The sequence below is a fragment of the Enhydra lutris genome, unplaced genomic scaffold (genome assembly GCF_002288905.1).
Source record: "Enhydra lutris kenyoni isolate GAN:26980312 unplaced genomic scaffold, ASM228890v2 scaffoldscaffold22, whole genome shotgun sequence".
NCBI classification, from domain to species: Eukaryota; Metazoa; Chordata; class Mammalia; order Carnivora; family Mustelidae; genus Enhydra; species Enhydra lutris.
Window position 1 is genome coordinate 26,409,949 of NW_019154106.1, and position 12,184 is coordinate 26,422,132.

The 12,184-nt window shown below is 45.4% G+C and overlaps 1 protein-coding gene across 2 annotated transcripts in view; it reads left to right on the forward strand.

The window, feature by feature from the left end:
- The window catches only part of LOC111149863 (peptidase domain containing associated with muscle regeneration 1), a 69,709-nt gene that overhangs the window by 27,208 nt on the left and 30,317 nt on the right, over positions 1-12,184 (forward strand). Inside the window, exon 4 of one of the 2 annotated variants that reach the window (XM_022507167.1) lies at positions 8,248-8,362. The exons of the other annotated variant lie outside the window; for it this stretch is intronic. Coding sequence (XP_022362875.1) covers positions 8,248-8,362 — 115 coding nt within the window. The remainder of the gene's footprint in view (positions 1-8,247; positions 8,363-12,184) is intronic. 2 annotated transcript variants of the gene reach the window in all.

Consider the following 12,184-nt stretch of genomic DNA (forward strand, 5'->3'; position numbering starts at 1 on the left):
GGCGTTATGAACTCATTAATTTACATTTTTTCCCGCATTTTGTAATGTGATCATCATTTTTCTTTTTGATGCTCGAATGGTCCCAGAATTGGCCAGTGAAGATCCTTCAAGCCAGCTCCACAGCGTCGTTCTTTAGGCAATTGCTTGCTTTCCCTCTGCTCTCCTCTCCCCCCAGATGTTTCAAGTTCACGTTGATGGTTTACGTCTGGGTCATAGAACCCGCCATTTCTCTACGAATCCTGGTTCCTTTTGTGCAGAATGGTATTTAGGAAGTGGGATCTGGACGCTGGTTATGAGAGGCACTGATATTTAAAGTCAAAATCAAGGCTTCCTCCCAAAGCTTCATAAATGGAAAATTAACGTCTTAAGAGGAACCAGTCCATTGAGCTTTAGAGTGGAGCTTATTCAACCTGGGCCTCGGGCTGAGTGTTTCAGCCGCTGAATGAGACAAGCAATGAGAGGGCCTAAGCGCTACTCAGGATAACACACTTCTAGCTCACACTGCAGTGACCCAGACTTTCAGGATATGGAGAATTTAAGGGATGGAAGGTTAGCCAGTCAACCCAGACGACAGAGTATTTATGGGGAGAGATTATAGACCCTTAATACATTTTATGTTCTTAGCCATATTTTGGATAGAGCAGAGGGGCTGGCCATGAGCCATGCCTAAAGATGTGGGGCTAGAATATCAGAGAGGGAGATGATTTGTGTAGGCTGGTCCTTGAGCCATCATGGGGAATGATCAAGAGCAAATTTTAAAGAGAGCGAGTGAGTGAAAAGCCCACAAAGCTGTGTACTACTGATATATGGAGCTGTCTTCCTAGGGAACCATAGAATCATCTGGGAGGAGTCACTGAAAACTGGCTTATCTTGTCCTGGACTTATGTATCCTGACACTTTCAGGAAAGGAACAAGGCCCATTTGGATCCAAATAGGGAACTGTATTATGTGACGGTTAACCATGGGGTTTGGAACCAGTAGGATCTGGATTTGACTCCCTTACTCCCTCTGTGACGTTGAGCAAAGTTACTCAATCTTTGTAAATCTTGGTTTCCTCATTTACAAAATGGGAAAATAATGGTGGTCCTCTGTGGACATTTGTGAGGTTTCAATGCAGTACTGTCTGTAAATCCCTGGTTCATAGTAAATGCTCACTAAATGGTGGCTGCTGTTCTTATTACTACTAACCCAGAGCCATGAAGTGAGCTCTTCTTTTTCCTTTTCTTGTCAGAGAAGAAAACCAGTGCAGGGCCAGAGAGGAAAAATAACAAAGTAGAATTCCTTAGGGACAAGACAATATATGTTGGACATGGGGAGGTAATCTTCCCAGAACAAGGATTGTATGGTAAATAACACTTTACATTTAATATAAAATTATATGAAAATTATATATATTATGTATATCTACATACTATATATGTAATATGTGTTATATTGTATATATAAGGAAAATATATAGCTGACGTTCTGACTGCAGAGAATTCATATCTTAGCCTTTGTAGAGGATTTTATGTTGTCAAAGATCTCAATCATTGCTCAGTTTCTGGCTAAGGCATAGGAGAACAGGAAAAAGACCTTTTTTGCAGCTCAAACAGCAAGAAACCACTTGGTAAACCAAAGAAAATTCAATCTTCTTTAAACCATCAAGTATCTGTGAACACGAGGTCTAGAAAAATCTAAACTCCAAAGGAGTACACAGGGCCTCCTTGTGTAAGCAGGTGACCCCGGATGCTTCACAACGTGGGGGGGAGGGCGGCAGCTGTGAAGCTGAGGGCAAGGCAGGTGAAGGGTGGGATCAGCCAGGAAGGAGGCGGGGCCAGCCAGAGAAAGAGGAGGGGTCAGTCAGACTTGCGATGAACCTGTTGGTGGTTGGCTGAACTTCCATCTAAAGGAGACCCCAGAGTAAAGACAGTCCTCTCTGTCAAGTATTCTCTTCAGTGAAGTCGTGCTGAGCAAGCAGAGACGAGGGCAAAGCAGATCTTGGGATGATGTCATTTTGCAGCTTCAAAAACTTGGTGATTTCAAAGCCTCCAACACTCACAGTTTCCCAGTCTTACCATTATGGAGGTGTAGGAAGTGGGGTGCGGATTGCGGAGAATGTTGAAAATCAAAGATGGATTTTGTTGGGTTTCTGGTGCTTGAATTTCGAGACCCCTCTAGAAGAATCAGCTTTGGTCTTACTTCATACTAGCTTAATTTTTGATTGGATCTAAAATTATCAGTCTTCATCATCCCTGCCAAATACGGGAAAGGATATTACCAATCAAAAGAAAAAAATATGTTTTCTGTTGTGAAGAAGTATAGAATATAACCTTCAGTCAAGAGAAATAGAATCAGTCAAAAGAGATAGACCATGCATGATCAAATACTGGAATTTTTCCACAAGGAATTAAAAAAAAAAATAGGGGCACCTGGCTGGCTCAGTTGGTAGAGCATATGTCCCTTGATCTTAGGATCATGAGTTTGAGCCCCACATTGGGTACAGAGCTTACCTAAAAAAATAAAATAAAAAATAAAATGACTTTGAAATAAATATACTAAATGTTCTATAGGAAAAGGTAGAGAAGAAGATAGATGAGACATTTCAGGGTAGATTTGGGAAGTGTTAAAAAGAACCAAATGGAAATTCCAGAACTGAAAACTATACAATCTGAAATCATAAAATATTCATTGGAGGAGATTCACAGCCTACTGGTTACAACGGAAGAAAGGATCAGGGGCCTTAAACACAGATTTAATAGAAATCAACCAAACCGAAGCTCAGAAAAAAAGGACTGAAATCCTCCTTTTATGCAGAAATCAGAATTTTCTGTGCTACCCCAATCCAGATCCTCTCTTTTGAGTTGGATTAGCTCCATTATGTCTCTGCTATTTTTTTGTGAAGATTCTGATGACAGCTGAGTGGATAGACCACTTGAGGCAAAGAGGATGGGGCTTTAAGAATGGTTTGATTGGGCAGGGAGATATGTGATTTTATCTGGCATAGTCATTACATCAACAATTATCTAAACACCTGCTCTGTCCCATAAAGGTGCGAACAAGACACATAGGGTCCCTGCTCTCACATCATGGGGGAGGCAAACAATGAAATAAACCATCACTGTGAAGTACCCAGTTAACTGGGATTATAAGCCATATCATAGGGTGAGCCATGGACACGGACATCGGACTGTCACGGGTTAAGACTTGAGACCCTGCTAAAAGCCATCTCTTAGCACTTACTATGAAACAGGCATTCTAAGTGCCCTCGTGTATTACGTCATTGATCTTCATCAGAATCGTTTTATAGGTAAGGACACTGAGGCACAGAAGGGTTAAGTAACTTCCCTGTTGTCATACAGCTTGTACGTAGCAGAGTAAGTCAGATGGCACTTCAGAAGCCGGGCCCCAGAGCCCAGTCTCTCATCCTCTGTCTTAAATTGTCTCTCCATGTGGGAGGCACTTGAGGTCCTCACTCGGAGTCCCTGCATGGTGGGATGAACCAAGTCACGTGGAAGGTGTGAGCTCCCTTCCAGCTCCCGGCCTGGGACGTGGGTCATCCCCATGTCCTCATCCAGGCCTTTGTTTTGCCATCCATGTGCAGGCTCCTGTTTAGGGATGTAGCCAGGGCTGTAAAGAGACTCCTAGGAACCCTGGAGCCCTGGTCAGGACCTGGGATGTCCCCCGTGAGTCTTGTGCCAAAATAGTGCCTCAGATCCAGACAAGACTCAAGAGAAATAACACCATTAGTTTACATATAGTGCCATTTATTGAGCATTTTATGTATCTGGTACTGTGCTAATGGCATTACATAAATATCTATCTCATTTAATTCTTACAACAAATAAGAAAACAACAACAAGGTAGAAGTTACTAGTATTATTCTCTATTCTCATTTCCAACCAGGAAGCCTGGGTCTAGAGAATCTGGAGAACTTGCCTGGGGTCACACAGCTAGTAAAAGACTGACCGGCAGTGCCGACCCAGCCTGGCTTCAGAAAATGCCCCTTGGGGCGCCTGGGTGGCTCAGTGGGTTGGGCCACTACCTTCGGCTCAGGTCATGATCTCAGGGTCCTGGGATCGGGCCCCACGTCGGGCTCTCTGCTCGGCGGGGAGCCTGCTTCCTCCTCTCTCTCTGCCTGCCTCTCTGCCTACTTGTGATCTCTCTCTGTCAAATAAATAAATAAAATCTTTAAAAAAAAAAAAAAGAAAAGAAAAAAAAGAAAATGCCCCTTAATCATTGTGAGTCCTGCCTCCGAGTCATCTCTGAAGGAGGAAGGGAAATGCAAATATCTCTCTGTGTCTGAATGCTTGCTTTCTTTCTCCTTCTCCCCCTGACACCCCCAAGAGGAAAGATGAAAACCAAACCAAACCCCAACCACGTCTCCAAAGTGCGTTGTGTCTCTTGCTTCTCCCTCCCCACCCCCACGCTGGAGACAGCGAGACTTTTGTCTGAATGCCTGGGTGTTCATTTTTGTTGGGAACCTTCCAGCTCTCTAGCCAGTTTAGAAATTAATAGAGATTTCCCTTCAGCTCTGCAGACACAGGGTCTGTCTAGCTGTCTCTCCTGTGTTGGCTTATAACACCAGAGAAGGGTCGGGGGGTGGTGGGGCTGGACAGGAGTCCAGGATCTGAGAGCCCAGGGGAGAGTCTGGCCTTGCTGGCAACCCCGCCCCCCCCCCCACATACATACACACCCCACTTCCCCCGCAGCAAGACATTGTCAGGGAATCTGAGCACGTTTCTGGGCCCATTGCCTGCTCTGGTCTTTCAGACTCGGGACCACCTGCTTGGTTGGCCACCAGTACTTCCTTGGCGGGGACACTCAGCTGTGTCCACTGTTCTGCCCTAGACAGAGAGGTGCACTTAGTCTGTCCTGCACCCAGACCCGCCAACTCCCTGAGAAGAGGCGAGAGTGGACAGGGAGCTGAAGGAGCCCCTTGATGTGGGAAGGGAGTAGGGCTCCTTCCTCTTCTTCCCGGTGCCCCACACCCTTCCCCCAAGCACATTTCTGAGAAGTGGCCTCTTTGTGTCCGGTTGGTTGGAACTTGTCCACCATCTTGGGGCCAGTTCCTCCCTTCCCCCCAGAGTGAGAAGGAAAACATCATGAAGAACGGAGCTGTGGCATGTGCTTTGGAACCCTGACTACTTCTGAAGGACAGTCCCGGGCCTGCAGGAACAGTGGTCTAGCATCTCACGTGGCCAGGGGCCAGCGCCTGGATAGGAATGGTGGCCATCATCTCTCCAGAGGCTGCATGAGATCCTGGGTCTGGCTAAAGCCCGATGCTCCTGCCAGGAGGACCTGACAGGGGTGGGCAGAAGCTCCCCCGGACACGAGGAGAGGCCCAGTTTCCCTGTTGTCTGAAACCAGTTTCCATTTGCTGGGAAGTGGACTGACAGCATTTCCTGCTGGTTCTAACTTGGGGGTCTCTGCAGGAGGTTGGCAGTGGGAGCTGGGATTTAACACCTTGCAGGCTGGGAAGCTGCCAGTCCCCAAAGGGTGGAGGCTGAGCAGGAAGATTTCTTTTTTTGTCTCTCACACCCAAAGATCACTTCCGTAGCCAGCAGATGGGCGGATGGGGGCGATGGTGTGTGAGGTATGCAGGAAGAAGGAACGTGCACTTCAGAAACTGGGACCGGGAGTGGGGCACAGGGGGAGAGACAATGTATTTTTCCGGTGGGGTGGAAGAATCCTGCTGCTTCAAAGTGCTATGGGACGGGGCTGGGTCAGGAAGCCCCCAAGACAGCTGAGTGTACCAGCCATGACCCAGCATTGGTACTAGAAAGATCCAAGTTCAAATCCCTGCTCTGCCACCAACCACCAAGAGTTAACATTTACTAATGTGTCTTCTGAGAGCTTTCCACCCGTGATCTGATTCAAGCCTCACAAAATCATATGAAGTAGGTGCCAGCTTTATTCCCATTTGACTCGGGTTTCCTGTGGTTCCCAGAGAGGAAGTAACTTGCCTAAAGCGATGCAGCCAGTGAAGATAAAGCTGAGTCTCAAACCAAGGGCTGTGGGGCTCTGCAGTCTCTGTTCTTACCCAGCGCTTTACAGTTGAAACAGTCACTTACAGCCTCTTGACCTTCCAGCCATCTGGCCTTGAGGAAGTCACTAACTTCTTACATCCTTAGTGTTGCACGTCTGGGAAATGGGGGAGATGAACATTGTTCTCCTAGGTTTCTCATGAGCATTAAATGAGAGGATGTTGGTAAATCTTTGGGCCAGTACCTGGCCTGTGATAATACTGTCATTCATTTAATAGCTATTTATTGAGCACATGCTACAAGCCAGGGTCCATTCTAGGTGCACAATCTAGAAGAGGTCCCAGCTCCACTAATGAGAGTAAGCAAATGAGCTAGATAATTTCAGTTAGTCATATGTGTTACGGAGAAAAAGAAAAATAGAGTAAGGACATTTACTGTGGAGACATGAAGGTCCACTGTGGCTGGGTGGCCAAGGGAGGCCTCTTTGAAGAAGGTGTAGTTGAACTTAATTCCCAAAGAAAGGAAATGTGGAAGAAGATAAACCTTCCAGGCCAAGGGAACAGCAAGGACAAGGCCCAGAGTTGGGAACAGAAAGGAGGCCAGTTTAGCTGGGCAGAGGCTAGGCCATGAGCGTCATAGGAAGGTGTTTGCATAGTGGGAAGCCTTTGGAGGGTTGAATCGAGAGAGTAATGCTTTCTCATTTGTTTATTTAAGAGGTGTCTTTGGCTTCTGTGTGGAGAATCAAATACTGGGGAAATGGATTGCAGAGAGAGATGGCGGAGGCCAGGCGGGACAAGCAGTCCCAGTGGATAGTGGTAGACGGTGCTTCCCATTGGCGGACCAGGACCGCCCCCAATAAAAATCCGAATGAAGACAGGACTTGTACAACCAACCCAGCAGTGATTTCCACAAAAGTAACAAGCATCAGACCTCACAGATTGCCAAAAGAGGAGTTTGAGCTCTTTTCCTAACATTGTATGAAGATCACCACTGTCATCCTGCTATAGAGCAGCGGCCCCTGATGTTAGTATTTTTCTTTTAAACAATGAGAACTTATACTTTGGAGGGGTTATTGACTCTCACTGCATAGCTTAACTTTATGAGGTCAAACTGGATTTTGGTACAGAGCAGGGTTAGTCAAACTTTTTCCGTGCATGGCCAGAACCATTCAGCTGTGCCCCTCTCCATAGCTGTAGACCAACCATAAACAAGGCATTAAAAATGGGTGTGGTTCTGTGCCAATAAAACTTTATGTACAAAAACAGGCAGTGAGCCACATTCAGCCCATGGATTATAGTTTGATATTTCTGGTAGGAGATATCATCTATTTATATGGCCCAGATAATTTTTTTTTCTATAAAACCAATTTGAGACATTTCCCCCAAATCCTTCTGTAAAACTAGGGTGCATATCACGCACCTGTGCTTAACACTAGAGAATATGATGTAAGTTAATGATGACTCAGCCCAGTGGTTTCTTGATGATTCTTTGGAGGTAACTCAGGGAAACCAAGGTGATAGTGAAGGTAGAGGGCTTTGGACCCCCACAGCTCAAGCACGAGAACTTCTTGGATGCATGTTTTTTTTTTTTTTTTTTAATTGGCAGCTTTCAAAAGAATTTGAGCTAGAAAGCGAACAAACAAACAAACAAAACAGTAATCCAATTCAAATGGTTGAAGATCATGTTTCTCTTCTGGTCTCATGGGTTAGGGACACATTAATTACATAATTGCCTATAGAACAGACTGACACATACCTTTTCTAACTGGATGGAAAGGGGTCAGGAAAGAGTTGCTTTGGGGTCATATCTGAGGGGTAAAGGATGTTGAGGGGACACAGGCTAAGTCTCTTACGTAGTTTGAGGCTTCAGACAAATACCACAGTATCTACTTTCAAAGCATCTTAGGGCGGAGCCGCAGGCTGGCCTCCGGTACTCTTGGAGAGGCAGGATGGTAGAGTGGCTTGGACTTTACAGTCAGACACAGGTTTGAATCTCTGCTGTACTGTCTTTATTGGTGAGACAAGCTATTTCTTTAACTCTCTTGTTATGCATTTTCCCAGCTGGAAAACTGGAATAATATTACTTCCTTTTTCAAGCTCTTGGGTGGATTAAATGAATTAACCTACGCAAATTGCCTAATGCATTGCCAGGTGCTTGAGAAAGTAATTTCCTTCTCTACTCTGTTCTCAGGGGTGTGGGGGGAACTCAAAGGATCTTTGAGATCTTCTACCCTCTCTTTCCTGTTGAATCCAATTTCCATGCCCCAATCTTCTCTTCCCAGGATGTGGCCAGGTTCTGCGAGCCTCAAAGGGTCAGATTTTGTTGGAGAGCTACCCCCTAAATGCTCATTGTGAATGGACCATTCATGCCAAGCCTGGGTTCATCATCCAGCTAAGGTAAGGGGCTATAGTCAGAATTAGGGAGTTTGGGGTTATAAGGAAACACGGGAAGAGGACTGAGCACCGTAGATCCCAGTGACCACAGGCTAACCATCTGTATTTTATTCTTAAAAGCAGGTAATGTTGGGCACCTGGGTGGCACAGTTGGTTAAAGTGTCTGACTCTTGGTTTTGGCTCAGGTCTGAAATCGGGGTCATGAGATTGAGCCCCAAGTTGGGCTCCCCGCTTGGCATAGAGTCTGGTGAGTTTCTCTCTCTCCCTTTCTCTGTGTACCTCCCCTACTTGCACTCACTTGCTCTGTTTCTCTCAAATAAATGGATATATCTTTAAAAAATAAAAAAGAAGCTGGAAATGTACACTGGAGCCTTTTTTTTTTTTTTTTAACCTCTTGGCAATTCCATGGGATGAGGCCTGGTCAAAACCATAGCCAGTTATATGTTTGTCATTCACTGCCCTACAATTGTGGGGGGGGGTGTTGTGGGTTTAGGGAATTTTGACCCAAGCATAATATCAACAAAGCAAAATACTAATAGCCTTCTACCCAACCCACAAATCTCGACCAAGTCTTTCTATTCACCCAGTACTGGACTGGGTTCTGCAGGAGGAAAGGGAAGAAATAAAAGGCACAGATCTAATCTTCAAGGAATTTATACTCCAGATTGAGGTTTATGCTCATCAGCTCCTTTCACTGGTAGTCTCAGGAAACAACCACCACCCCATAACGAATAAACCCCATTTTCACGCTTGTGTAAGAGATAAGGCATTTCTTCTTATGGAGCTTTGGCGTCCTCACAAATATTTGATTTATACCATAGTACAAAGTACAGACCCAGTTTTATGGTAACACAAGATAAACAACACAAGAGAGGCTTGTTCTATGAGAACTGTTCACTGTCACCTCCTAGGGCCGGGAACAGCCGGAATGTCATCAGGCTGATGTGTTTAATGGGGCCGTACACGCCCCAGGAGCATGAGAGATACTTGTGTGAATAAATGTCGAAAGAACTTCTCCCTGCCGCCAGTGTATCTCCTCTCTCCTGACAAATACCTCTCCTTTTCCTTTCCAGGGAAATGGAGTGGCCCATTCCCCTCTGGGATTTCTAGGAACATTGTCCACTTACTTCTTTCCTTTCTACCCAGTAATGAAGTTGGCAGTGATGGAAATCCCTAAAATCCAAGGGCACATGTTTTCAATAAGTATTTTCTGGATGGATCAATGGAGTTTTCCACATTCCAGCTGGCTCCTCAGATGGCTCTCTGTCTTCCAGGAGGGGCAGCATATGGCACTCTGCCTTGGAACAGGTCCCCTTCTCAATTCTCCTCACCAGAGCTGGCCCTCAGTGGCTGATCTCCCCATTTCTTGAGGATCTGGAGTTGGGAGTGAGGCTCATTAATTGAACTTTTCTAGAACGAGGTTGGCATAAGGAACACCTGAGGGATCACACCGTTCTGTTAAGGGGCTTCAGGTGGGGTCTGCCAAGGATGATAAGGGCAGGTGTTAAATGCCACATATTAGTTCAGCACCTTAAGGACCAGGCCAGTGGTCCCTTTAGGGGCCTCTGAGGAGCCTCTCCAAGATCCAAGATGCAAAGGAAATCTCTCCCAAACAAAAATCGAAACTGGTGGTGGTGCTTCTAGGCATGTCACATGCCTAGGAGAGGCCCCTAGGGAGGCTTGTAAATATACAGATTTCTTCTCCTTCATCAAACCTGGACCTGTTGGCCAATGGTAATAATAATAATAACAGAAACACATGCACATTTACAATGGTCAGAGCAAAAGCTGAGTGGTCATTCCTGGTGCCCCCCACTTCTATCTTTCTATCTATCACAAAATCTATCTTCTTACATGTAAAATCATCTCACGTCCACCTACTTCGGACTCTGATGCCACGATTCTCCTTTTACCACCATCCTCTCTCACCTTGATTCTCTCATAGCTTCCTGACTGGCTTCCATGTTTCCATACTTGCCAGCTCTGCTGTCTTCTCCTTGACAAGAATGATCCTATAAAATCCTAAATCCAATCATGATTCTGTTGTCGAAAACCCCCTGCTTATTCCTATCAGGCTTGGAATAAAATCTAGACCCCTCACCATGCAGGATCTGGCTCCTGCTGGCCTTGCCAACCTCAGTTCATACCACTCTCCCCTTTACACTCTATTTTGCAGCATCCCTGACCTTCTTTCAGGTCCTCAAATATGCCAAACTCATTACTTCCTCAGGGCCTTTGCACTTACAGAGCCCCCTGCCTGGACCTCTCTTCCTCATGACTTTCATATGGCTGGGTCTATTTCATCATGTAAGCATCTGCCCAGATATCAAGTTCACAGAGAGGTCTTCCCTTGACCACATTGTATGAAAAGCTTACCCTCCCTAGTCACATTTTATGCTCTTACCTGGCTTATTTTCTTCACAGCACTTACTACTCTATGAAATTACCTTGTTTTCTGGTTTCCTTGCTTATTGTTCGTCCCGCAGATCAGAACTACTCTCTGTTGGAGCTGGCACTAGTTGGGTGGGTCTAGTTGGGTCCCTGCTGTGCTTTCAGCACCTAGAACAGCGCCCACCACAGATGGATATTAAGTATATTAAGTACTTGGACAAATGAATGTACAGCTACAACTTGCAATATCCCATGTTTTGGTTTCAAATGTAAGCTGTGATCTCTGTTGTGTGGTGGCCTTCTCCCTGCGCCTTCCCTTTTCAGACAGACACCAATGTCCAGAGAAAGAATGGATCTGCCAAGGCCCACCGCAAGCTAGCCTTGGCATCTGGGTGAGAAGTCAGGTCCGTAGATGTTAGACTACTTTGCACGAGGCATGATTAATGGGCCATATCGTCCCTTACAAAAGGTTTTGTGATAAAAGTTTTGTAAAATAAATACTAGTTAAAAGGTGTCTTTTTAGGAAGACCTTTAAATGTATTCAAAATATATCGATTGTCACTGTGGTCCAGTGTTCTTTAATCCTGGCACTTGGACTTTTTACCCCAAGTTGTAGAAATAGGTCCTTGTCCCAGCATCTCAGGTGGCAGTTCTGAGCTCTTCTGTCTATTCTTAATTCTTCTTCAAAACATGAGGGAGAATATACAGATGTACATTCTGTGACCTTGACACCAAAGCATTCCCTTTGGAATAATCTGAAAAGTGGCTTTTCCTCTCATTGTCTGGGATGTGGCTGCCTCCTATCCTGTCTCTTGGAATTGTATGCTTGGGTCATCCTCTGTTCTTTGGATCTGATGTATTTAAGTATTTCCAAACCCAAGACTATTTAAGGCAATTATAGATTTACCAGATCTCCCCCAGTTCTGAAATTCTGATATAGTGCCACCTTTTTTACTCTTTGGGCAAGAATTATTGTTACCCAGAAGATCACTGCCTTCTCATCCTTCCATCAAACAGAGGAATGTGTAGAGATTTTGTTTTTCTTCTTCTTCTTTTTTTTAAAGATTTTATTTATTTATTTGACAGAGAGAGATCACAAGTAGGCAGAGAGCCAGGCAGAGAGAGGGGGAAGCAGGCTCCCTGCTGAGCAGAGAGCCCAATGTGGGGCTCAATCCCAGGACCCGGGATCATGACCCGAGCCAAAGGCAGAGGCCCAACCCACTGAGCCACCCAGGCACCCCGGTTCTTCTTTTGAGTTTTGCAAGACAATATGTCCTTTTTCCATCGTCCAGTTGTAAAATTAGACCATTGTATCCATTCAACCAACTATTCACCAATATTTGCTTGGCCTCTCTATATGCCAGACACTGTGTTGGGCAGTGTGCAAACAATGGTGGAAGAAGCCAGCTGTTTTCCCCTACACTCAAGAAATTT